The following is a 27,870-nucleotide window of genomic DNA, read 5'->3' on the forward strand; positions in this document are numbered from 1 at the left end:
TTTTGCACATTTTGCGAACGAGACTAAAATAAAAAGCCGACCTACCGACCCTATTTTTGGGGGTCATGTTACCCTAAACCAACATATATTTTTGTTTGGCCTTAGAGAAGAAAAAAAGCCCATAATCGAATCCAGATTTCTGGCCAACACCGGAAGAATCTCACCCATGATGCTAAGGGCAAAGAAATTCACTCTTTCACAATCTACACAAACCCAACAGTGTTACTTCAGAAAATCGTCTATTGTGGCAGCCCATCCCATCTCTGTATACACACACACACACACACACACACACACACTCACACACACACAAAAAAACACCTTATTTTCATATACCCTTACTACACATGCACACAGTGTCACACACACACACACACACACACACACACACATATACTCACACACGATCAAACACACACTATCAATACAGTAATTTGTTTATTACATGACTGTATTTGAAGGAAATACATACAGATCAAATCACAATATATATTGCAAAATCACGACCATAAAAAGGAAAGAAAAACAACACTTTTGCCTCCAGGAACATTTCCACGGCATAGCTTGGATTACAGTTTATACTCATCAAAAGCATGATTATACAATCATAATGATTAATACCTGTAAACATGCAATAGTGAGCGAAATCATTATGAAAGCATGATATTGCGTATCTCGGGTACTGTGGAGCTCGTTCATAGGTATACTTTAAGTTTAAAAGCAACAAAGAGCAAACAATGGTAATATCATGGGTTGAATACATGTTGCTTGTGAATTGTAGCTTGTTTGTGTTAAGTGATTTTGTTGTACATGGTTGTGTCGTACAATTTCTCTCTCTCTCTCTCTCTCTCTCTCTCTCTCTCTCTCTCTCTCTCTCTCTCTCTCTCTCTCTCTCTCTCTCTCTCTCTCTCTCTCTCTCTCTCTCTCTCTCTCTCTCTCTCTCTCACACGTCCTTATTGTTTCTTTTTTTTTTACAAATGCAAATTGGAAGTGCTCTGAAGTTCGATTCAAGATACGCATTTGGACAACAGCCATCAACAAACATCTGATCTATATGTTACAGTCAATAAGTGAAATCAGTCATTAAATGTGTAGTCATTACGTGTAATTACTCAAATATCTAGTCATTACGTGAGACACCTTCTTTAAAACTATGTGGAAATGCATGATAGTCACAGTTTTCTTTTTCTTTTATAATTCGACAATCCAAGCTAGGGGTTCGAATTTATCAGTGTAAATTCCTGTAATTACGTCGACTTTTGTTCCTTGCTGTTTTGCGACTGTTTCTTAATCCCAGCAAACCTATATCTGGTCCAGACAACTGTAACCTGTTGCTCCACCATGAATTTGGTGTCCACATCATTCCGAATGCAGCCATATTACACACGACATCTAGCACTCAACTATATAGCTATCTCAGTTTGTTCGAGTGGCAGTTGACAATGCGTACAGAGTTCTGTCCGATTATATGTTATTATATGATGTTGTGCTGGTTCAATATTTAATTACACATGCAACAAAATATCAAAACGCAATACCTTGAGTGCTATACTGACCATTGCAATCATCTACAAACATCAACAACAACAAAAACAACAAACAACAACAACAACAACAAAGTAAATTCCCAGCGCTCAAAGAACTTTGGAGTCTTGAAACCTTAGTCTTCTTAAAATCACTCCTTCAAATGACATTAATTTGACCACTGTTCACGTGTGTTCTGTCAGTGTCATAATCATATAGTTATGTATACAGTCGTTGCCGAGACGCACACGTGAATTATTCTCTTTTTTCTTTCTTTCTTTTTCTTTTTTTTATAGGGGGAGGGGTGGAGTGTTGCACATGTGCACAGATGGAAAATACAAGTGATCTACTGGTTACACAGTGTACACGTTGCGACAAACATCTTTAAATTACACACAACACAACATAAATTTCGCACCGTAAAATCAGTCCAGCAGCTCTGTAGTTCAGCTCTCACGGACACTAGCGAAGAAGGCGGGCAGTTTTCGCTTTACCTTACACATCGTACAATCATCACAGAACACAGGATGTCGCATAGTGTTACACACTCAATCTGTCCACACACCGATCCCTTTCCAATTCATACAACTTCAGTTACCTGCTCTCCACTGTCTGTCCATCCTTTACCGCCATATGTCTTTAAAACAGGTCGAGGGATTTTCAAAATCAACAAAAAATAGCGGCAACAGAAGAACACCACTTAAGTCCCCAAGATGATGCCTCACCAGTAGCCGGTCACGTTTCACAGACTCGCAGTGGTCACTCTGACTGTCGGACCCCCGCTTCGTCACTCGACTGCGGTTGTCCAAACGCGGGGCTTGGGGAGGGCAGCACTGTAATCAGCACACGTTGCGTGAAAAGAAAACAGGCCAAGTACTCGTCATAATCCATATCGCAGCATGTAGTGTAGTGGCGACTGCGCAGATGTATTTTGCCCTTAAGGGATTCAACCGGATGCGTACTCGTTGCTTAAACTGTCCACCTATCAGCCAGACACAAGAATTCCAAAAACAGCTTTCTTGGAAGACACTCCGTGCAATATCACCAGTTTTGTTATCGTTCAATGTCTATCATAGTTAGGCACAAAAAAAAATAGGTCTGTTTACGGTAACCCGACCGACCCTATTTTTTTCGCGCGACCCTAGACTTTTTTTTGGCATTTGGGGGAAAAAAAAGAAGAAAAAAATCTTTTGGTTTTGTTTGCAAAATAACGTAAAAATATGTTTTTTGGGAAAAAAAAAAAATCCCGACCTACCGACCCTATTTTTTTGGCCTATGTTACCGTAAACAGACCTATTTTTTTTTGGCCTTATCATCACTTTCATGCTCACAAACAAGCTAGAAAGACGATGATCCATCCACGTGTTAACACAGTTCTTCAGTATTTACTATTCTCTCAATCAGCGTAACATTTCTTTATGCAAAAACCTGCGAAAGGTAGCCTCAACGCGTGTACAAAGAGTCCGGCAAAGAACGCCTTTTACTTTGCTTAGCGTCTGTCAGAATTCTCACAATCTTACGGATAGTTCAAGATATTTAATAACATTCTTTCCGGCACATGTTTGGGCCGTATATGTATATTATGCTCTTTTGTACATTATACACAATTACTACAACGTTTGTGCGGGTGGTTACTGTTACATTAATGAAATGAGACATTGATTCTGAAAATCATCGCTTCATGTCCATCACGTGTTATTACAAATGCATCAGGAATGAACATTCAGCTAAGAATATCCATATAAAACAGAACTGGGATAGAGTCACTTTGATATATGAAGAAAATACGCTTGTTATATTTTTTTGCATTTTTACTTGAAAAGAAGCCACCTTGGATGCTCGACTGACATTCAATGTTGAATTGTATACATTTCTTTGTAAAGACAGGCGTCATGGAATCAAGATTCAATTCAATATAAGGCAAACGGCCCAGTATACGAAACGATGATAACATAGTTTACCCTTATATCGAAGAAGCACATGTTACATCCTCTTGACAGAGGAGTCACACGTTCATTCAAACATAAATGAGGAACGAAAACGAACATGAGCAAAAACCATTCGCCATTTCCTTTGACCCCCTGCCTTTTTTCAGACACACGCATGCACGCACACACTGTCGAAAACACCATCTGACACATAAACTAACTCTCTCTCTCTCTCTCTCTCTCTCTCTCTCTCTCTCTCTCTCTCTCTCTCTCTCTCTCTCTCTCTCTCTCTCTCTCTCTCTCTCTCTCTCTCTCTCTCTTTCTGTCTGTCTGTCTGTCTGTCTGTCTCTCTCTCTCTCTCTCTCTCTCTCTCTCTCTGTGTGTCTCTCTTTTGATCTCTCTGTTTGTCTGTCTGTCTGTCTGTCTGTCTGTCTGTCTGTCTTTCTCTCTCTCTCTCTCTCTCTCTCTCTCTCTCTCTCTCTCTCTCTCTCTCTTTTGATCTCTTCTGATCGCTCTTGATCTCTCGTAACCTCTCTCTCATTCTATCTCGTAACAGCTCACTAATCAACATGTCATTACATGACAGTTAATGCGTCTGAAAACCATTTGTTACGCAAGAGCACAGACAGTCGGTTCCGTCTTACATTTAACGTTTCTGTGAGCAGATGTCTGGGGAACATTCTTCGAGGCCTGCCACACTTACTTTAGCGTGTGAAGCTCCTCTTTACTCCACCTTCCGTTGAACAAACGTTCCGTACAGCGCGACACAAATCCCGTAACTCACAAGAATTTTCCTTTTGAAAATACGCCTTACTTTGGAGGTTTGGTTTCCTCCAGACTGTGAATAATTTGCTTGGACGTAATTACTGTGACAACAAATTTCTTTTTAAAAATGTCTTCTCAGGCATGGAGCACTCACTGGCATAAACACACTCGACTTTTAACTTCTTCAATCCGTTTCAGGTGAAAATACAATCACAAAGCGCGTCCATCTTCCAAGATGTCCTATTTATCCAACGGTATCCAATGCATTCAACACCACATATAAGACAACCACGCTTCACCGTAAGATTCCATTTTAAACATCCAGTCATATCGTTCTCAAAGAACACCAAATGAGAACTACAGTGGTACCTGCGATGAAAGGACACCCTTGGGACCGGCCAAACGTGTCCCTACATTGCAGGTGGCCTGTCATGACAGGTATACTTTGGTAGAGATAATGGACAAAGGGACACCAGAAGATGTCCTTTTAAGGGAGGTGTCCTCTCATCGGAGGTACCACTGTATTCTTTTCTGCCGACGCGTCACGTGTATTTTGGTTGCATAGTTTTCCCCATGCTTTGTCCATGTCACCACTGACCACACAACTCTCAAGCGAGAACATGTCTTGTCACTCTTAACACCAGTACACTCTAAATGTCTTGTCACTCTTAAAACCAGTACGCTCTCATGGAAGAAAATGTCTTGTCACTCTTAAAATAAGTACACTCTCATGGAAGAAAATGTCTTGTCACTCTTAATATCAGTGCACTTTCATGGAAGAATATACGTCGCTCTTTAAGAAAAACGTGTTTTGTCACTCATAAAAACCTTACACTCTCACGGAAGATACGTCGCTCTCCAAGAACAGCAATATGTCTTTCCACTCTTGGAGCTGCTGGAGTTTATCACCACTCTCAAATTTCAATGAAGAATACGCCACACTCACACAGCAGAATATCTCGAACTAAAAGAGTCTTGTCATTTCCTCAACGCAGAACATCTTCCTCACAGCAGAATATCATCGACCCCACTACCACTCTTGTGGTAAACCTTCAGTTCATTCCTGTCCATGACATGGACGCTGTTGGGTCGTGACCTCCTCCCAGGCTGGGGGTTGTGGTGGCGGTGGGGGTGGGGTTGGTGGTGGATGGTTCTGGGGGAAGGGGGTTGGGTGACGTACACTGACGCGTACGGCGACGCCTCCTGGGGGAAGTACATATTAGCACTGTTGTGAGAAGCAGCGGGGGAAGAGGGAGGAGGCTGCTGCTGCTGCGCGTAAACAGCCTGGGAATGACGCTTCAGAATGGAAGGCTTCTGATGAACCACCATCATGGGGTGACCCTGATGAGCGTAGATCTCCTCTATGGGTCTGACGATGGTGGTAGGAACTCCAGACCTCGAGGTCCGCAACGACCTGAACTTGTTGTGGTGGTCCTGGCTCCGTCTGACGGCCTCAGGGTCAAACTTGACCCTCGCGCTCCGGACAGACGACGCGTTGGACGGCCTTCGGTTGGCCCCTGGCACCTGGACGTACTCGGTGGTCACTCGCCGATGGACAGTGTAGGCTGGGACCTCTGTGTAGCCATTGACGGCGGAGACGTAGGGACCGGTCATGGTGTTGCCTCTCATGGTGTTGCCTGAAATGGTATTGCCTGTCATGGTCGGGGTAGGTGGGGGGGATGCCGGCACTGTTGCTGAGACGACGTGATGACCGCTGGACGTGTTGTTGGGTTCTGGTACTGTGATCTGTCGTTGCACCTGGGTGGATGATAATGATAACAAAATATAAGTATGATATATGATGATCATGATCATGATCATCCCATACGTAGAAGTAGCAGAGGGAGCATTTAAAGTAACTTTTTCATGTATGTGTTGTTCTAACTGATTTTCCAATGCATTCGGAAAGAAAGAAAATACCACAACTAAAACAGAAAATCAAATGTGAAATTAGCATCATCCCCACTCCACCTGAGCCCTTGCAGCCCCCTCGACACACCCAGCCACCCGTTTACTCAGCCTAGCAAACATCCCCCCCCCCCCCCCCCCACAAAAAAACAAAAAAAACTACAGCGTCGCACCCCCCATCGCCCCATTTTAATAGCCCTTGTTTATCCCGCATTCTCTTCCGCCCCTTCCATCATCCCACATCCCATCACCCCCCCCCAACACACACACACACACACACACACACACACACACACACACACACACACACACACACACACACACACACACACACACACACACACACACACACACACACACACACACACACACACACACACACACACACACACACACACACACACACACACACACACACACACACACACACACACACACACACCTTTCCATTCATCATCTGCAGAGAGCTGCCGTTGGATTGAGCTCGAACAACTCCGATCGTGCTGTTCCGGAAATCGCCGACCGAGGCTCGGGCTTCTCCGGGCACGTTGTCATGGTATCCGTCTCCGTTGCTGTGAGCCGAGACCACTCCGCCGTTTGTGACAGGTTGTCCCCCTTTGACCATTTCGTCTGTCAGGATGTAGTGGGATTTTTCCGTGTTGTTGTTGTTGTTGGATAGAGTGGTGGAGCTTACGGATCCCGCTTTTTCCAATACGAACTTGATGTCTCGCAGCTCCTAAAACAATCAAGAGGGCTAAACATGTTAAAGACATACGACACTTTTCCTTAATACCACGGTTCTAGCACATAAATTGCAGCAATTAAGAGGTGGTCGAAAATGGTATTAACTCTAGATCAGTTTGAAATGGATCTCACCTGAAACTGTTTATGATAACAATCGATCAGCATTTTCCACAATATTGCCATCACAAATGTCTTCACTAATGAGCAATGCCCATGTCAAACGTAATCGCATCTCTCATATTGGCTGACATTTCGTCTGCCATTTTGGAAACACGTGCAGAAAAGCGGATCGTTTCCCAAGTAAGAAAGGCGATCAGCGAGGGTGTCCACGCTAAGTAACGTAGGGCTTGGTAGCTCGACTCTGGTTGCTAGCTAGCTTTGCACAGGGAGGAAGCGACCCGTATTTCCCCAGCAATGTGATAATACATGGAATGAAATAAAATGAAATCAGGTACCCCACCTGCGATAAATGGTCGACCTCATCTCTCATCGCCACCATCCCCGGCCCCTCGCCACCGTCCACCACCACAGTCTGCGATCCGGAAGTGCTGTAAGTACTTTCGCGGTTTCCAGTCGGAGAGTACTTCCGGTACTTGCGCCCGTCAAGCACTGGTGCGTAACTTCCGGCATGGCCGTTGGGTTGGACGACAGGGGCGGAGGTGGGGGTGGTCTCTTTGAAGATTTCCTGGAGGTGTCTGTCGGCGTTGTGCTGGCTTCGTTCCCTCAGCGTCCAGTTGCCGTTGTCCTTGCGTTTGAGCACCACGTTGCCTGCGTTGATGCTTGGCGTCTCCTTTAGAGACTGCAACGAGAGAGAGGAAAGATGTGTTTTCCGCACGGTTTCCAGGGCTGAACCTAGTGTATGCGAGGGAGGGGCTTCCGAAATGAGGGAAAGGTAAGGGTCTGACCTGGGGGGGGGGGGGGGGGGGGGGGGGGCTTTTTAAATTAAGCATTTGAAAAGGGTATTTTAGTTTCTCTTTGAGAAAGTGTTTACATTTCCCGGATAAGGAAGGGCTTCCGGAACCCAGACCCCCCCCCCTCCCCCTCCCTTAGAATAAAGGAACATGAGATAAAAGTAGGGAAACTTTACTTCTGAGAATGAGCAGGTAGATTTGGCGAGGATGAGGCACTCTGTCACGAGCTAACTTACGATACTCAATACATACCACAGCATCTCTGAGCATATCCTAAAAACGTACCCACTCCGCATCTCTCTCTCTCTCTCTTTCTCCCTGTCTCTGTCTCTGTCTCTGTCTCTCTCTGTCTCTTTCTCCCTGTCTCTGTCTCTGTCTCTCTCTCTCTCTTTCTCCCTGTCTCTGTCTCTGTCTCTGTCTCTCTCTCTGTCTCTGTCTCTGTCTCTCTCTCTCTCTCTCTCTCTCTCTCTCTCTCTCTCTCTCTCTCTCTCTCTAAGCATGCATACATTGCTTATTCTGTTACCCTCGATAAATAAATAAAGTCCAAAGTTCAAAGTTCTCTCTCTGTCTCATCGTCATCAAACCCGTTTTGTCACCGGAAAAAAAACACGCCCGTTCATCTCACACAACTTCAAACCGCATCCCCGCTATATATGTTACTCTTCAGTTTCCCCCTCTCGTTCTCTCTCTTAGGCCAAAAAAAAAAAGGTCTGTTTACGGTAACATAGGCCAAAAAAATAGGGTCGGTAGGTCGGGATTTCTTTTTTTTTTTTTTTTCAAAAAAACCATATCTTTACGTTATTTTGCCAAAAAAACAAGATTTTTTTTTTTCCCAAATGCCAAAAAAAAGTCTAGGGTCGCGCGAAAAAAACTAGGGTCGGTCGGGTTACCGTAAACAGACCTATTTTTTTTTAGGCCTTACCTGAAATGTGTTGATGATTTCCTGGGCCTCCACCTCGTTGACAGTCCTCATTGCGAGGATGAGGTACTTCTTGACGGGGTCAGCCACTATGCAAAGCAGGCAGGTCGGGTGGCGCTGGTTCACCGTCAGGAAGTACACGTCCTTCAGCGGGAAACTGGACATGAAGTTCTCCTGGAACAGCACCGTCTTGCTCAAGCTGATCCCGTCCTTGGACAGCTTGACCTTCACCTTTTGACCTTTCTCCGCGTGCGACCTTGCGATGATCTGTCGCATCGTGGTGTCCGTGACCACATCTTCCCTCCATGTTCCCACGTAGTAAGCCTTCCGCTCGATTTTAGCCATGTCGATGGGGTTTGGTTTCGTTCTTAGTCGACTGTGTTCAGATCTCTCTTCGACAGTTTTGTGCTGATGATTTTAATTTAATTTTGTTCGTCAGCTGTGCAGAGTGAAATCCGAGTTCTGGTCTCGTAACTGCGGAGACATGAAGTCTGCCAAAGATCAAGGCTCCAGACTAAAACCAGGCTTAGTTATCCGTCACCTTAAAAGCAGAATTCAGACCAGTTATCAGTGACTAATTCAATATTCACGATGGTGGTGAATCCGAATGTTTGTTCACTTAGTCAGAGACAGGCAATAGGTCTGCGAGGCTTGGAAGTAGTGCGGTACTCAGTACTATTGTATTTAGAGTTATATTTCAAAGGAAAAACAACACCTTTCTGTTTCACAAAAAAGGCTACACAAACACAAAGTGTCCACTCAGAAAAGCTTCAGCACATAAAGAATCAAAGTTTCCTCCACAAATTCGCCCCCAAGACTACGACCCAAAAAGACACAGGTGGTTCCAGTCCAGTCAGTCGTCTGCTTGTCTTCTTCGCCTGGCAATCAAAACATCTCCGCCTTCCACCCACGTTCGATAACTCTGACGGTGAGTCGCTCCTGCTTTCGCTCCCCTGTCGTGATTCCTTCACAGATCCTGCAGCAAGATAAAAAGCAAACTTTACTACATCAGCATATATACACTTTCAAAGGACAGGGAGGAGGTGGGGGGGGGGGGGGGGGCAGACTGTGAGTACCGAAGAATGACAGGCATTAAGACAGGGTTTGGGGAAGGTAGTAGTGGCAGGAGGTAGGGAGGGGGAGGTAGAGGGGGCCGAAATGGGTATCGATACAGAGACAGGTTTAAAGACAGTACGGGCTTGTCCATACCACAGTGCTCTGAGGGACACCATCTGGCCAGAGGAGACAGCGCTACAAAAGAAGCTATACGGCCCCAAAGAGGACTTGGAGAGGACAGCACGTTTCGCCCTGCAGTCCGGACTGAGCAGAATTCAGCGAACGACAAGAAGAAGAAGGAAGGGAGGGAGTAGGGATTGGTATGGAAAGAGTAACAGATAAAGACAGGAGTTGGAGGGAAGGAGGTGTTAGAGGAAGGGGGCGGGGGGACAAGAGCTAGGTGGTCCTGGGGTTACGGTGGGTCAACATAAGCGTAATAGATAAACAAACGCGTAAGTGGCCGGCTTCAAAATACGCCAACTCTAATACCTATACACTTGCAGTCAAGCAATGATTTTTGGATGCGGGGGCGGGAGTGGGGGTTAGAATAGGGGTGTGGGTGGGCGTACGGGGAGTGTTAAAATAGGGTATTGGGAGTGGTTGGACCGGTTGCCTCCTGTGTGCCTTCACAAGAAAATTTCCAAACAGTAGTTGTTGAAGTTAAGAATTTCGTCCTCCGACGGCCGGATGACCACAGATTGAAAAGGAAAGTCAACGAAAAGAACAGACAAAAGACATGGATAAGAAGTTGCGGAAAACACCTCTCTGTCTCTGTCTCTGTCTCTGTCTCTGTCTGTCTCTGTCTCTCTGTCTCTGTCTCTGTCTCTGTCTCTGTCTCTGTCTCTCTGTCTCTGTCTCTCTCTCTCCCTCTCTCTCTCTTTCTCTCTCTAACAAAGTACGAACCCTTTAACTGTGAGCGTTTAAAACTGCTGCTAAAAAAAAAAAAAAAAAAAAAAAAAAATTGCATGCACACATTCCGCATGGAAAGCTGCGCAAAACCAAAAATAAGAAGCCAGTAAATCCAGGTAAGGGAAAAAGACTCATAAAACAAAATAAAATATATAGAGATAGGGATCGAGTGCTATTTCTTTTTTAATATCCAACCAAAAACTACGATCTATCAATAGCTTCAAACTTAACTCATTCTCAAAGGCACACGGTGGCTTCTAATCCTTATTCCCAACCAGTGAACCAAGCCTATCTCTTCCATTACGGAGAAGCAGTGGGGTGGAACCGTGTTTCAACATTACGCACACAATGGCCTGGCTAGGACACAACCTTCAAGGGTATAGGTGTGTGCCACCCGATCTACCCCGCTAGCAAAGAGGGTGCTCTATTCATCCTGGACGCATTGCTATGTCAGCTATTGCAAAACAACTGTGTAAATTAATAATTTTGCACTTGCTGATGCGTTTATGTCATGAAAAAAAGACACAAAATGGAGATAAAGAATAGCTTAAGGTGTCTAATTTATGAATACAAAAATCACCTGCTGTGAAGTATAAGTCTAGCCCCTGCTTCCTGTGAACATGAATGCCATTGAAAGAGGACAGAAGGCTGAAGAAATTAACAAAGAGGTGTGGAAAAGGGAGAGAAAAAAACAAAAACGGGAAGGGCGGGGGTTGGAAATGTAGTTTAGATTGCTGATGAAAAAACTAAGTCACATGAAACGAAAAAAATGGCGCAAAAAAATAACAAAACAACAGCAACAGTAACCGAAAAAATGTTACCAGAATGTTTGCATAGATTCAAAGAATGCGGCAGAAAGAAAGAAAAAAACGAAAGAGACAAACAGACAGACAGAACGAAAGAAAGACAGACAGAAAGAAAGAAAGAAAGAAAGAAAACAAGAAAGAAAGAAAGAAAGAAAAAAACAAAGAAAAAAAGAAAGAAAGAAAGAAAGAAAGAAAGAAAGAACGAAAGAAAGACAGACAGACAGACAGAAAGGAATAGACAGTATTGTACATTCTGTTGAAGGATATTGCTCGCAACTAATACTACACTATTTTCCTCTCCCCTCCCACTCCTATACTTTCTATTCCCTCAACCATTAATTGTCCTATCATCTTCACATCACGTTCTTCATACCCTTAACTTTCATCATTCACCCCCCCCCCCCCCCCCCTCCACTTCCTCCATTCTCTGCACTACCCAGACCTAATGCCCTCTTACCAAGCAGACTTTATACACGAACACATGACAAAACAAATAGTTAAACTAGTAAACAAACCCATTTATACGGTACATGACACCGAGAAATGTTTCAATTGTGGCCAGAATTCCCTCATTATACGAAGCTTTCATGCACATCATGCTGAGAAATGAAATAGCACGGTCGCCGAACCATGCTCTATTTTCTCGTGCGGACTCTGCTCTGTGCTGTAACACTGGCAAGTTCAAAACACGAGAAAAACGATTTCGTTATGCGGGCAGCCACGGGGGATGTATGTATTTTTCAAATGGTTGTAAAATAAGTCTTGTATTTATCACCGTACTCCGGCCCTGTTCTTTTTTTCGTCACACCTAAAACCGTTATTTCTTGTGAGCGACGCAGCATTAAAAGCCTGCCCCGCTAAGCCCATTGAGAGATAAGCCATTCAGAACTCCGGTAGAAGGATTGTGGAGTTGACTAAAACCTGCCAGTGACCGAATTCTTGGGTGTGATACGATTGATCTGCGTGGAGCATTCTTGGCATTCAGTACCGAAGCCAGTTTGGGCAATTGAGGTCTAACGAATGACGTCTCACAACGTGCGCGGTCGTCCTTGGCGGACAAGAAAGCCGCCGCGATCATTGCGCAGACGACACTTCAATATTTTTTTGTGCGCATCACGTGCTCCACATAAATCAACCGGAAACGAAGCAATTGGGAAACCTGGATATCAGTCTTGAGATTGCAATTACTGTAAACGTCATGTCGAGAATTACACGTACACTTCATACCTATGTCTTGAAGTAGTTTGGCTTACTCAGCTGTTGCGGGACGTAACCCCCCCCCTCCCTCCTAACCCCCCCCCCCCCTTCTAAGATTTTTAGCTTTTCAAAGATGATTTTTTTTAATAAGACTGGAAGCAACACGTTTCAAAAGATAAGTATGAGTATTTTAGAACCTTTACTGTGATAGACCTAAATGTAAATTGTTTCAAACACGGAGACCACCATGAAGACTGAGAAAGAAAACAATATTGAAAATGTCCCAAATATCAAATGGATTGAACTAAGCACTATGAGGGACACACCCGTCGAACGCTGAAAAAGAACGCAGCCATGGTACCTTAAAGGCGAAGATCGGGAGGAATTTTTCTGCGAGTACGAAGATTTGATTAATGACCTCCAGACGCGCATCTGACACTCACACCCTCTATCCAACAAGTGTCTGGAACTGTTTAGATAAGCAGTAGTATGGTGGTATCTCTGATTACTGGACCGAGAAAAAAGGGGAAGTCACGTTTCGCTCACTTTCGTGTCTTCGTGTGAAATTGGAGACGGCCTGTAAATTAGCCTGTGGGCATAGGGAAGCTGGGTGTTGATAACTAATGATAACAGACTTGGAGGAACAAGTGGCTGTAGCACATAGCAGACATTCTTTCAAAACTGCCCCTTAGTTCAGTTCAGTTCAGGAGACAGTCCGTGGCGTGATCGTCGTCTTTCGAGACGACAGAGATCCCCCTACAAGATTACCGTACAACATACTGTAGAGTGACGTCACACATATGACAACACACAGATGACAACATGTCTTCCCCGCCTGGCACCATGTGTTTTTGTTGGAGCACCAACGATCTGACAGTCTTATTCAAATTTGGCCAAGAATAACAGAGACGGGTAGAATTCGTCTGTCATACTTCGAGCTATATTGCACCGTACTAAGCTTAGAAGTTCTCTTTTATGTGAACTGAAGAATTGCCAGTTTTCCATGTTAGACTGACTCACTAGTTTGGTATCTCACTAGTTTGGTATTTCAATTCAGTGAATAATGACAACTGCCAATGTTGGGTTTATGACTTTTGAGGTCAATGAACTTGCAGGTTTGTGTCTATTCTAGCATATCTACGTGTGGTGATACCCAAGGCATATGAGAATACTGAACCCCCAAATTGACTGCCGTTTTGGTGAAACGGGCAAGTTTTAGGAGCCCTTACGCATTTTCGGCAAAACGTGAAATTGGCAGCGTTTTGCCGATTTTAAACGCGAAAAGGGCAAAATGTTGCCGATTACGTTATTTCGGTAATTCCGTGAATTGAGCACGACATATATACAGATTAAATGTTTCCTCCTAACAGAGGTTGGCCAAGTATCTGAATTTGTACCCAGCGCATCTGGTGACAAATGAATACCCAGCGTGAACCTGCTAAAGAATTGGGCCATACATTATGACCTTGGAGGCATCAGTGGCTGTGCAAATCTTGCACACATCACAGAAACTTGACTGAAACGCCCTTTGTCTTTTGAAATGTCAGACCTTTTACTGACACACGTTATAAGAAGGGATCCAAAAATCAAAAATCAAAGAGACTGCCAACGTTCCAAAATTCAGAATCAAAAAACAAGAAAGGTAGGTTGTTGGAACGTTTGTCATTGACAAAACAATACATTCACAGATATTTCAACCCAAGATATATCAACAGATATGACGCTGACGTCATTCCCTTTCTACGTCATTCATGTCATCATACATTCGCTTCCGTCGCGATATAACCTTGAACGGTTGAAAACGACGTAAAACACCAAATAAAGAAAGAAAGATACATTCGCTCGGCTTCCTGACGAGTGGACGTAAACTGATTCTATCAAGATAAGTTTTGTGTGAATATTTGTTTGTCTGTTCACTTAAAAGACCGTTGGGTCGAAATATTTGTGAATGTATTGTTTTGTCAATAACAAACGTTCCAACAACCTACCTTTCTTGTTTGTTAAGGGATCAAAAGACAAACTAAGAATGCAACCGGCAAATACAGGCGGACACATCTCTAGTGTCACCTTAACAAAAGGTATGACAATATGATGCATACCGAATACATTCCTTACACTGGAGAATAATATGAGATTCTTTATCATGAAGAATTCAAGAACAATTTTTTTTTATAAAACGGGGTAATATTACAATATGTATTTTATATCGCTGACAGGCAGCTTAGACGTGTCGAAAGCAATTTTCCATTTTAAGGTATTCATTTAAATGGATAATAAAGTGTTGTTATTGCTAATGCTATTGTTATGCATTCTTCATTCTGCGGAAAAGTGTCAAATGACTCCTCTGATTCCTGAATAAATTCAAAAGCAACAAGTCGCGTAAGGCGAAAATACAATATTTAGTCAAGTAGCTGCCATTTTTCAGCAAGACCGTATACTCGTAGCATCGTCAGTCCACCGCTCATGGCAAAGGCAGTGAAATTGACAAGAAGAGCGGGGTAGTAGTTGCGCTAAGAAGGATAGCACGCTTTTCTGTACCTCTCTTTGTTTTAACTTTCTGAGCGTGTTTTTAATCCAAACATATCATATCTATATGTTTTTGGAATCAGGAACCGACAAGGAATAAGATGAAAGTGTTTTTAAATTGATTTGGACAATTTAATTTTGATAATAATTTTTATATATTTAATTTTCAGAGCTTGTTTTTAATCCGAATATAACATATTTATATGTTTTTGGAATCAGCAAATGATGGAGAATAAGATAAACGTAAATTTGGATCGTTTTATAAATTTTTATTTTTTTTTACAATTTTCCGATTTTTAATGACCAAAGTCATTAATTAATTTTTAAGCCACCAAGCTGAAATGCAATACCGAACCCCGGGCTTTGTCGAAGATTACTTGACCAAAATTTGAACCAATTTGGTTGAAAAATGAGGGCGTGACAGTGCCGCCTCAACTTTCACGAAAAGCCGGATATGACGTCATCAAAGACATTTATCAAAAAAATGAAAAAAACGTTCGGGGATTTCATACCCAGGAACTCTCATGTCAAATTTCATAAAGATCGGTCCAGTAGTTTAGTCTGAATCGCTCTACACACACACACACACACACGCACGCACACACATACGCACATACACCACGACCCTCGTTTCGATTCCCCCTCGATGTTAAAATATTTAGTCAAAACTTGACTAAATATAAAAATATGACGTGGGGGCGTCGCGCTGGCATGCTTGGTTGATTTGTTTATAAATATATTCGCACGGTATCCTTGAAACAACAACGGTCTGCGTAACTCAGACTCAACCATGACACCGAGCTAAACAAGTCTACCGCGCATCAACCATTCATTCAAAACTCAAAGATGATCCGGTAACAGTACTGCACAAAAATGAACCCAAACGAGGTCACTGCGAACAGTGACTGTAAATGTATTCAGAACTCAAATTTCTGAGGAAGGTCCTTTTCTTCAAAAACCCGTGCTGGCAACACAAAAAAACGTACGATGTTTATGCATCGTTTATCACGGACAGAACAAGGTGTCAGGTGGATGTCGTATTACATTAGGTGTTGCATCACATCCATCATTTTTGAACTAAAGGTGAACATCTACACTTTGGAGGTTAAAGCCCCAGGAACAAAAAGTGTTGATAGTACGTGTTGTGAATTCGTGTTTCGCTTTGTCTGGACTTCATGTAATACTTTTGTTATACTTTTATCTTGAATGTTTTAGCATATATTTTGTTACAGTCAAGTCAGTATTAGTGTTGTAAAAGGGTGCACGCGTACACCTACACACAAACAGACACGCGTGCACACGCACACACAGAGGATTGTTTTTTTTAATCATGTACCAAACATATTGTGTTTAATTGTAAGGAAAAAGTTTATCTTACACTGCCAAAAGAGTTAAATCACTGTGAAGAGATGCATAGATTTGCACGCGACATTCCAAGCGCCCTGTTTCGCTGGATAACAAAAGTAGATTCGTCAAGTATACAGACTTATATCTCTCTTCCTTTTCCGTTTTTAGATTGTCCTCATGGAAAGAAAGAGCAGCTCGGAAATCTCTGCTATTAATCCTTTACCCCCACGCTCACCCTCCCCTCCCCTCCTCTCAATCCCCCTCCCCCCCCCCCCCCACCCTACATACCCCCTTTTTTTCACATCCTCCGTCCATACAATAGCATATGACCCAGCATCGTGCCGCGAAGATATTCCCCAAAACTTGCACAAAGGGGGTGAGCTTTATATTAAAAAAAAAGATAATAAGAAGAGTTGAATGCTTTTCTTCTCCTGCGCATATTTGAAATAGTTAAAAGTGGGCGTGTGTCCCATTCGTTGTTAAAAGCATGGCCATAACGGATACACACACCATTTACTCTCTTCATGATGTGTTTACACACAGCATACCTTGTACGGATATCACATTTCCAACATACAGAGAGAGATAAGCATGCAGAACGAAAAGCAAACAGAAAGAAAGGGGGTAGATATTTTCGAAAACTTAAACTTTTCTCGCCAAGGTTAAAACGATATCAAAAGCTTGAGACATGGAGTATATACAGTTGTAATAGCAGTGTCATATTCAGTTCGAGTGGGTTTCTTTTTGGTTTTGGTTTCGTTTTGTTATTTTGAGTGGTCGACAAGACGAAAGTTCGAGTGTGTTTTTTTCACCAAAGATGAAGGACCTGTGATCAACGCTTGAAATACGGTAAAATAAAATGTGCAAGCTGTTCGCTCGTTGTATGTCCAATGAACAACTTACTGAAATGTGCACGCACACACAGATCTAGTAAATTGCAACATGCTTATTAATGAACTATTTGAATGTTAGTTTGTCTGTCTGTCTCTCTTGCTTGCTTCCCGCAGTCTAGTCTCCCTGATTCTGGCTCTGTCTCTGTCTGTGTCTCTGTCTCTGTTTCTCTCTGTCTCTCTCTGTCTCTCTGTCTCTCTGTCTCTCTCTCTCTCTCTCTCTCTCTCTCTCTCTCTCTCTCTCTCTCTCTCTCTCTCTCTCTCTCTCTCCCTCTCTTTCCCTCTCTCTTTCTCTGTGAGTGTGTGTGTGTACGTTTGTTTATGTGCTCTCTCTCTCTCTCTCTCTCTCTCTCTCTCTCTCTCTCTCTCTCTCTCTCTCTCTCTCTCTCTCTCTCTGTCTCTCTCTTTCTCTCTCTCTCTTTCTCTTTCCTATGGAACTCACTTCCTATTTTTCTTAAGCATAAAACAAACACAGACAGCTTCAAAAAAAATTATATGTCGCACATAATGCAACTAAACATGTGCTGAATGGTTCAACAATTCATTTAAAATGTATGTGCATGTTAAACTAAATTATAATAATATGCAGATCTAAATTAAGATATGTTAAAAATTGACATATTTATTATTGGAAATTGTACTTAAAATGCAGTATGACAATTTTTTTTAAATTTTTTTTTTTAATTTTTTTTTTTATTTTTTTATTTATATCTGTATATATATATAATGTATTATAAGTTTGATGTGATAGTTATTTGATTATATTGTTTTCTGTTCTTGTTGACCCTATATTAGGGCGAGGGCTGGATGTAAAAAAGCAATATTCTTGCTTATCTATTACCCTCGATAATAAAGATTTTGTCTTCTCTTGTCTTGTCTCTCTCTCTCCTCTCTCTCTCTCCCTCTCCCTCTCCCTCTCTCTCTCTCTCTTTCTCTCTCCCTCTCTCTCTTTCTCTCTCCATCTGTGTGTGTGTGTGTGTGTCTCTCTCTCTCTCGCCCCCCCCCTCTCTCTCTCTCTGTCTCTCTCTCTTTAAGTTCTGGAATGTGGCTTAAAGTAAAGCCCACAATACTACAGTAGAACTGAGTACTTATTATCTTGTCAACTTTAAGCCTACACACAAAATGCACAACTGGTACTTACATTTTCGCTCAATCCAGGAAAATTGACAGTGTTTACATCAACAGTAAGTTTAAAACCACTTACTTCTGAACGTCTGACCGTCCCTGCACCTTTCTGTGTCTGCTCGTTGTATAAGACATTTCTGAGATAATGATACCGAACACACACAAACATTACTGCAAAGAAAACTAATGAAGGTAAGTCCTGCTTTTGGCACTCATACACCCACGCACGCTCGCGCACACCCACCCACACACACAGTCACACACACACACACACACACACACACACACACACACACACACACACACACACACACACACACACACACACATACACACACACACACGCACACACCCCCACACGCAAACACACACACACACACATACACACACACACACACACACATACACACACACACACACACACGTACACTCACGCACACACACACATGCACACACACACATACACGCACACGCACACACACACGCACACACACATACACACAAACAAGTACTCACATATATTATACACACTTTGACAAACTCCTCCCCTAGAAAAAACACCCTTCATAACATAATTCTTCCGCTCCTGTTTTCATTTTCAATTACTCCCACACTACATAACGCAGCGTAACATTGCTTTTAAGCAGGACGCCCAACATTTGAGTGATAAAGATTTTTCGTAAATCTACGTCGCTCTTCATTTGTTTTGTATGTAAGCCTTCTGCCTAACAAGGGTGGAGTAAAGAGGATGTGTGAGACAAACATGCATATCAAACCTCGACCTTTTGTCGCACACCCATACGAAATAACTCAGCGGGTTATCACAGAGTGGGTGGGAATACATAATGTATCCTACATACGTGAGAGAGGCCATCCATTGGATAACAATATCGTTCAATTCACACGTGGGGATATCATGTAAATGATGTCCTGTCAAAATAGTCTGACAGGGACCTGATTTGTCACGGTGAAGGTCACCGAGACAAACTTCGATCTGGAAATACTTTTGCGCTTGCTGTTGCTGTTGGAAGAATTTTTAGAACTAATTCGTATCGTACAACGAGGTATCTTGTTTAAGAAAAACAAGTCGCGTAAGGCGAAATTACAACATTTAGTCAAGCTGTGGAACTCACAGAATGAAACTGAACGTAGTCCGCCGCTAGTGCAAAAGGCAGTGAAAGTGACGAGCCTGTTTGGCGCGGTAAGGGTTGCGCTGTGCTTCATAGCACGCCGTTTTACTGTACCTCTCTTCGTTTTAACTTTCTGAGCGTGTTTTTGATCCAAACATATCATATCTATATGTTTATGGAATCAGGAACCGACAAGGAATAAGATGAAATAGTTTTTAAAACGATTTTTAAAATTTAATTTTAATCATAATTTTTATATTTCAGTGCCGTAGCACAGCTCCTAAAAGTGGTCCGGCCATAAAAAAAATAACAAGTCGCGTAAGGCGAAAATACAATATTTAGTCAAGTAGCTGTCGAACTCACAGAATGAAACTGAACGCAATGCCATTTTACTCGTAGCATCGTCAGGCCACCGCTCATGGCAAAGGCAGTGAAATTGACAAGAAGAGCGGGGTAGTAGTTGCGCTAAGAAGGATAGCACGCTTTTCTGTACCTCTCTTTGTTTTAACTTTCTGAGCGTGTTTTTAATCCAAACATATCATATCTATATGTTTTTGGAATCAGGAACCGACAAGGAATAAGATGAAAGTGTTTTTAAATTGATTTGGACAATTTAATTTTGATAATAATTTTTATATATTTAATTTTCAGAGCTTGTTTTTAATCCGAATATAACATATTTATATGTTTTTGGAATCAGCAAATGATGGAGAATAAGATAAACGTAAATTTGGATCGTTTTATAAATCTTTAATTTTTTTTACAATTTTCCGATTTTTAATGACCAGAGTCATTAATTAATTTTTAAGCCACCACGCTGAAATGCAATACCGAAGTCCGGGCTTCGTCGAAGATTACTTGACCAAAATTTCAACCAATTTGGTTGAAAAATGAGGGCGTGACAGTGCCGCCTCAACTTTCACGAAAAGCCGGATATGACGTCATCAAAGACATTTATCAAAAAAATGAAAAAAACGTTCGGGGATTTCATACCCAGGAACTCTCATGTCAAATTTCATAAAGATCGGTCCAGTACTTTAGTCTGAATCGCTCTACACACACACACACACACACGCACACACGCACACACGCACACACGCACATACACCACGACCCTCGTTTCGATTCCCCCTCGATGTTAAAATATTTAGTCAAAACTTGACTAAATATAAAAAGGTACTTTTCCCGGGAAACGAAAAACGTGAACTAAGGTAGATAACTCAGATGTCTCTTCAGTGCAAAACGCGATGGCTCAGTGGATCAGTAATGCGTCTCAGTCGGTGCATACGCAGTTTGCCTTTTAGTTTTACTTTAGATTTAGATCTATAGTCTTAATAATAATAATAATAACGGGCATTTATAAAGCGCCTTATTAGGCTGGGAAGCGTTTGGATGTGTGCGAAGTAATTGCTATAAAATTCATGTTAGGTGCAGTTGATTCATTTCAGTGTGCCTGCACACATCTAATCAAGTTGGCCGGAAAAAAACCATGCGATGAGTCCGAAATATCGTACATTTTATTTTAGTTTTCGGAGCGACAGTTTTTCACAAGCTACCCAAGGAAACTATTCAATAACATCACACGATAGCTTAATCAGCATGGCGTAAGCAGTTTATTGGTCTCATCTATGTATAGATATATTTGTTTGTTTCCCAGGGGCGCATTTCACTGCTCGCATTATAATGATTGTTAGGCGATTGCAGATTCAGTCTTTGTCTATGTGCCTTGTGAAATTATGTCCATTGAGAACAACGTGGATCGTGCATGTGACTGTTAGGTAATAAGTTTTTTTCCATGTTCAGCTTCACCTACTTACGTACGTTGCGTTTATTTATTTATCTGTGCATTTGTTAGTGGATACGTACATGTATTTCTTTCAAGGTTACCTAACATTATATCAGTGCAATAGGACAAGCAATCATTCAGCTCAGAAGGCCAAACACTGTTATTGCACTATTGCAGTTTGCACTTGGCGTGCAAATGCACCGATCATTCGGTTCACGGTTTCTGATCGATACCCTCAGCCACCTTGGCTGTAGCTGTTCTTACACAGAGGTACGGAAATTTGAACTGAATGCTGCGCAATCATATGGCATTGATCTCCCACCTACTACTGTGTATGCCTGCCTGTGCAGAAATCCCCGACGCAATGCAGTCTGTCACAGACGTTGCATTCCATTCTAGCGAGCAACAAACGCAGCACAAAGAGTTGAGCGTGGCAAGGCAGAAGCGAGATCACACAGACATTCAGCTGATCTTGAGATATCTGCTTGATAGGAACCCTTTCACTGTGGATACAGCCCTCCGGTCCATTTCAAGCGGAAAAGAAGCTGAAGCTACTGTGAATGCAGAACAAGCAAACGGCGTAGGAAACAAGATTCTGAGCAGCATGCTCGGAAATAATGTTGTGGATTTCACCTTTAAAAAGAAGGATCAAGCTGTAACCATGGCTCTGAAAGCCAAGTCGTCCAATCTGCACGATGATCTAGTACATGTTCACTCCATGCTGTTGTTCCAGAGACTAGTGACAACTGTGAAGAACACCAACGGATGTCTTGAGGACGCCTTTGCCTTTGAGATGTGCAGTGTCCCAGCATCGCTGTTTGATTCGGGTGGTCTGCCAAGACAAGGTACCAAGGCTGCACTGGCAACTTACATCTGGACTTCAACAAAGCAGGTAAATGGTGTTATTCCTGATGATGTAACATATGTCATCGATGGTGGCATGCTGTTGCACCTTCTGCCCTGGTGCCGTGGTTCAACATACAACCAGCTTACTCCGAGTTACGCAGACTTTCTCATTCGTCATTTTGGCAAAGGAACTGTTGTTTTTGATGGATACACCAAAGATGCAGCCCATTTGCGAAGAACAAGCAGAGCCAATACAGCATGTGCCATCACTTTTGAGGGTGACATGGTCCTGTGCGAACCAAAGGAGCGCTTCCTGACGAATCCAAACAACAAACAGCGGTTCATCAACCTCCTTAGTTCCCGTTTTTCACAGCACGGCTTTGACACTGTCCATACAACTGCTGATGCTGATAGGCTCGTCGTAAAGACTTCTCTGGAATTGGCAAGGAAGGGAAACGTGATTCTGGTTGGCGAGGACACCGATCTGCTCATCCTTCTGTTGTACCATCTTACGCCAGATCACTGCCCCGTCTTCTTCACATCAGTGAGATCATCGACAGCAAAATCAGCTGCAAAAGTGTGGGACATCAGAAAAGTCCAGACTGTTCTTAGATCTCAAGTTTGTGAGAACATCCTGTTTGCGCACGCCTTTGGTGGATGCGATACAATTAGCAGTCCATTCGGGATTGGAAAACCAATGTGTTTAACGAAATTGACCCAGTCAACAGTGTTCGTGCAGCAGGCCCATGTCTTCAGCGCCAGTCCTTGCAGAGACACTTGTGACAGGGGAGGCTACCGCTCCTTTCACAGCAGACTCTGCACCCGAGTTGTTGGCCTTTAAAAGTCAACACTGGTGTATTGTAGAATTCTGTTTGTGAAGGGGTCTGGTGGTTTCCGATTGTCTGTATGTTCATGGAAACCTTCGGGTTTGCATAACAGTTTTTATAGGGCTAAGAAATTAGCCCTAACATTTTCGATCCTGTTTGATTGCACTTCGTCTCCCGAGGTGATCGTAGTGTTTCGGCACTCGGTTACATCTGGTGCTTGCGAGCAGGGATGGGACTCGGCATGATATGTTCAGGTAATGGCATAATATGACCACTGAACATTTTCGTGCTGTTCCCATTCTGCGAACTTGGGATGGACAGTGGTCCCCCGGTTCGGAACTTCGGGACGAAGTTCATTCAAACGGGGGCGATTGTGACAGGGGAGGCTACCGCTCCTTTCACAGCAGACTCTGCACCCGAGTTGTTGGCCTTTAAAAGTCAACACCGGTGTATTGTAGAATTCTGTTTGTGATGGGATCTGGTGGTTTCCGATTGTCTGTATGTTCATGGAAACCTTCGGGTTTGCATAACAGTTTTTATAGGGCTAAGAAATTAGCTCTAACATTTTCAATCCTGTTTGATTGCACTTCGCCTCCCGAGGTGATCGTAGTGTTTCGGCACTCGGTTACACACTGATGAGCTGATAGGAGCAGGAGAAAGGGCCTTTGTAGAACTCTATGGGGGGAAGGAAAGAGACACTTTGAACTTCCTCCGCTACATCAAGTACATGCAGAAAGTCTCTACATGTACCTCATCGTTTCAGCCCTGCAAACTCCCACCTACATCAGCAGCAGCTAAATTCCATTCCATGAGAACATACTTCCAGGTGCAAGAATGGATGCACTTGCATCAAGAACAGTTCCTCCTGGATCCGATGGACTGGGGATGGGAGATTGTTCAAGGCGCCATGCTTCCTATTCTCATTGACATTGCTGCTGCTCCTGGTGATCTACTCGATGTCATCCGATGCAATTGCAAGACAGAGTGTCGAACAGCAAGATGTTCATGCCGAAAACACGGCCTCGTGTGTACGTCTGGCTGTAGAGAGTGCAGAGGGGAGAGCTGTGCCAACACTGTGACCGAGGTTGCCTGTGTAGGTACATCAGACGATGAAGACGGGCTTTAGCGTAAGTACGAGGTCATGTTGAATAGAGTGTGCGTGTGCATGTTCACACGTGTAATGCAACAGTAACGGGTAAAGGAGGGAGAATATCAGCACAGTAATTGTCAACTCACATACCTGTCAAACGCGACCCGGGAGACGCGCCCTGTGAAACCACACCGAATGCGCTAGATTTGAGCTTCGGCTACGTTATTTCGCGGTAAATAAATGCAATTGAACCTATTTATCAACTGAATGTGCTTTTCTTACATACTATATGAGTGACATATGGCACATCCCTTAAAATAAGACATGTTATAGACGTGAGAGGTGAGGGACGGAGCATATTCGGAATACCGTTATTGCGCAGTTGTCATCATTCTTTAAAAGCTTCAAAAATATAGTTCGCATGGGAAAACGTTGGCCAACTCGGTTTTACCTGATCAATGGATGCATGTAGAGTACAAAAAAGGTGAAATAAATTTTATAGCAATTTGTTCACACAGGAGGTGAAATCTGATGAAATCTGCCTAGCCTATATCAGAAGTTCAAAGCGCGTGACAACAATACATGTATACAAAAATCATACAATCACTGTCAGATTCAAACAGCACATCATGCACATCTCACATCCCCAGACTCTATACTAAGGAACTATCCGTAGTGTTGTTGGAACAAGTGAGTTTTCAAATTGGACTTAAAAGATGAAATGGATGGAGAGTGACGTAATTGAAAGGGGAGTGAATTCCATAACTGAGGTCCATAATACGAAAACGTGCGGAAGCCATGAGCCTTGCGTTTAAAGCGACCTTGACAGAGAAGTCGAGCATCATCAGAAGAACGAAGGGTGCGAGAGGGAGTGTAGAGAGAGACCAGGGGCCGGTTTCATATACCGCTCTTATCCTAACTTAGGAGCTCTTAAGGGGTCAAGATGGGGTTAAGAGCAAAGTTAAGATAGGTGCGTTTCACGGACCGCTCTTTGGCCAAAGAGCGCTCCTATGTCGCTCTTATCTTAGGACAGCCCCCCCCCCAGCCCTAAGTTAGGTAAGAGCAGACAGAAGCGCCCCCAACTTGCAAGGGAGATAATTTTAATCCTAAAAATGGCGGCCGTAAATGAGACTGTGAGTCGACTCGACTCGTGCATCATTTTGCGATATAACATGCGCCATCAACACATTTTCGTCACCGCACGGATCCGCGGAATGCCCAAGACGATAAGGAGAGTGCCGCACGCTTTCATTTGTCAAAGCATGGACTCCTGTTTGAAATATGTTGACAAGAGTGTGGACGGTATGCAGTTTAGCACTTACAAGCACCCGCGAAGACTATGATTGCACCGTTTTCTGCGTGATTGATGTCTGTCAGTCCATGCACGGCGACATATTCTACATCAGCAAGGAAACGAGTCTTCGCTGCATTCACCGAATGTATATTCTGCCTTGCACGACGAGTGTGAACCCGACAGGAAGCGGCTAACCACACGTACTCGTGAGCAATTCCAGATAGCTTGTACTTGTAGTGCACTTTTTCGGCGTGTTTGTGGTGCTGTTTACACACATTTTCGAACAACAGTCTATCAGTCAGTCAACGAAACAAAACAGCACGAGTATAATATCAACAAGGAAGGATGCCACGGCTTCTACAGGCATTGAAGTAGTTGGTGACGAACATCTTTGGACCGTGTGTCGTGTTGTTCTATGACTATGGCCAGGGTGTGAAAAGGGTACCATGATTTTAAATGAGAGTTGGGTGTGTTCTGCAATCCAAGGACCTCTGGGCTTGTTCATATACGGTGACATTGGCTACATCTTGACACCCTGAATACTCACAGTCACACCCTATATCTACAGCAGTGCTCCAAGCAGGTTAACTCAACACGTGAACTAGACATGTCAGCATTGTTTCCTGTCATGATGAAAAAAGGTAAGGTTTGGAATAGATCTAAAGCATAATTGATCAAATGTTCCTTTCAAGGCATGCTACTTTTCAGATTGTGTTTGGGAATGTTGTTGCAGAAAATGTCAAGGTTATAAAACAGCTTGCACGAGAGAGAAAACATTAGAGCAGAAAAGGCATGTTTGAAACTTAAATGGGTTGTTATTGTTAATCAGCACCATATTATATACTGACTGTGCTCGTTATAAGTTTGACTTGGTAGCTGTGCTGACAGTGTTGTCTTAGTATCATCTGCACTGCAGATCTGTGCAGCGTATTCACCTGGTAATTGTAAATGCATACAAGCAAACACTGAAACATTCAGCAAACGCTCATAATTTTCTTTCTTGTATCACCAGAGAATAAACTTCATCACCGTCTGCATCGTCTGGCACCACCATGCTCTCCGCCGGTGTCATCTTCTACCCGTGGACACTAACATACAGTTACCAAAGCAAGGGTAGGCACCACCATGCTCTCCTCCAGTGTCATCTTCTACCCGTGGACACTAACATACAGTTACCAAAGCAAGGGCAGGCACCACCATGCTCTCCTCCAGTGTCATCTTCTACCCGTGGACACTAACATACAGTTACCAAAGCAAGGGCAGGCACCACCATGCTCTCCTCCAGTGTCATCTTCTACCCGTGGACACTAACATACAGTTACCAAACAAAGGGCAGAGACAATGAGGAATGCCAATGAAAGCATAAGTCTTAGTGAACGTGGTGTGCAAGAAAAGACTGGACATCATTTCAGGTAAATATGTTATGCTTGTAATATGATACTCATTCAGTCATTGACAATTCTGTAGAACATTTGGAAAACAAAAGAAGAGGCGTTCTGGGATCACATAGTAGTAGTATGCATACACATTGAAAGAGATGTGTCAAAGCGTATTGTTCTCACACACAGTGACACACACAAAAACTGGACAGTGAGTAAGAAGAATGCTGTTTCAGTGTTTGATTTCTTTTTTAAACTTTGACTTTAAATTTTACTACTCCTTGATATCAACAAAACTTTACTAATTTACTATTACTAAAAACATGTATTTACGCTGTTATTGTTAACGTGGGGGGGGGGGGGGGGCATAGATTGTGAGGAGAATAGAACATGCTCTAGGGGATTTCAAGAAATTGTGCTAATTTGTAATTCAGTTGGTTTGTTCCATTTCCTGAATTGTTAGCCTTGTCTGATTCATTTTAAAGGACTGAGTCATTGCTGATATACAGAGCTTTCTTTTAATTGTTTAACCCCTCTAAATTAACGCAAGACCTCATGTTTTTTACTGCTGAAGCGATTGACACCTGCATCAGCAGTAATGGCAGAACACAAAGTACAAAAGTTAACCAAAGAAGACACCCTGTTCTGGACAGATAATTGATGTTCTTCTTCACGTATGTAAACGTTGCCAAAGCGCTTTGAGCTGTGAAGAAGCGCTATATAAATGTTCTATTTTCATTATTATTATTATTGTGTCTATCCTGAACTTTACTTGAGTTGATTTTTAAGTGGTACTTTGTGTTTTTTCGGGTCAATTTTTGGGGCATCCTCTTTTGAGCAGCGGAAGAGTATGCCACATTTCCAAGTGAAGTGCCTTTAATGGCATAGAAAGTTTGAACAAAATGATTCGGGAGTGATTTTTTTTTAAAGTACACAATTTGTACAGATAAAATGGTTTGCTAA

The 27,870-nt window shown here is 42.8% G+C and overlaps 1 protein-coding gene across 1 annotated transcript; it reads right to left on the bottom strand.

The window, feature by feature from the left end:
• Window positions 1-425: 425 nt before the first annotated feature.
• On the bottom strand, window positions 426-9,672 carry LOC138956658 (uncharacterized). The gene is made up of 4 exons (XM_070327958.1): window positions 8,703-9,672; window positions 7,330-7,668; window positions 6,568-6,861; window positions 426-5,975 (listed from the first exon to the last, which is right to left on the bottom strand). Exons 1-4 carry the CDS (start codon window positions 9,042-9,044, stop codon window positions 5,223-5,225), a joined length of 1,728 nt encoding a protein of 575 aa, XP_070184059.1. The 5' UTR covers window positions 9,045-9,672; the 3' UTR covers window positions 426-5,222.
• Between the last annotated feature and the right edge of the window lie 18,198 nt (window positions 9,673-27,870).

This window comes from Littorina saxatilis, unplaced genomic scaffold (genome assembly GCF_037325665.1).
Source record: "Littorina saxatilis isolate snail1 unplaced genomic scaffold, US_GU_Lsax_2.0 scaffold_604, whole genome shotgun sequence".
NCBI lineage: Eukaryota > Metazoa > Mollusca > Gastropoda > Littorinimorpha > Littorinidae > Littorina > Littorina saxatilis.

Bases quoted from the DNA above. Each gene is read 5' to 3' on its own strand.
- LOC138956658 (XM_070327958.1), bottom strand. From the start codon at position 9,044: ATGGCTAAAATCGAGCGGAAGGCTTACTACGTGGGAACATGGAGGGAA. The intron at 7,669-8,702 runs GTAAGGCCTAAA...CTCTCGTTGCAG, and splicing joins AAATCATCAACACATTTCAG to TCTCTAAAGGAGACGCCAAG. The intron at 5,976-6,567 runs GTGTGTGTGTGT...TCATCCACCCAG, and splicing joins TGCAGATGATGAATGGAAAG to GTGCAACGACAGATCACAGT.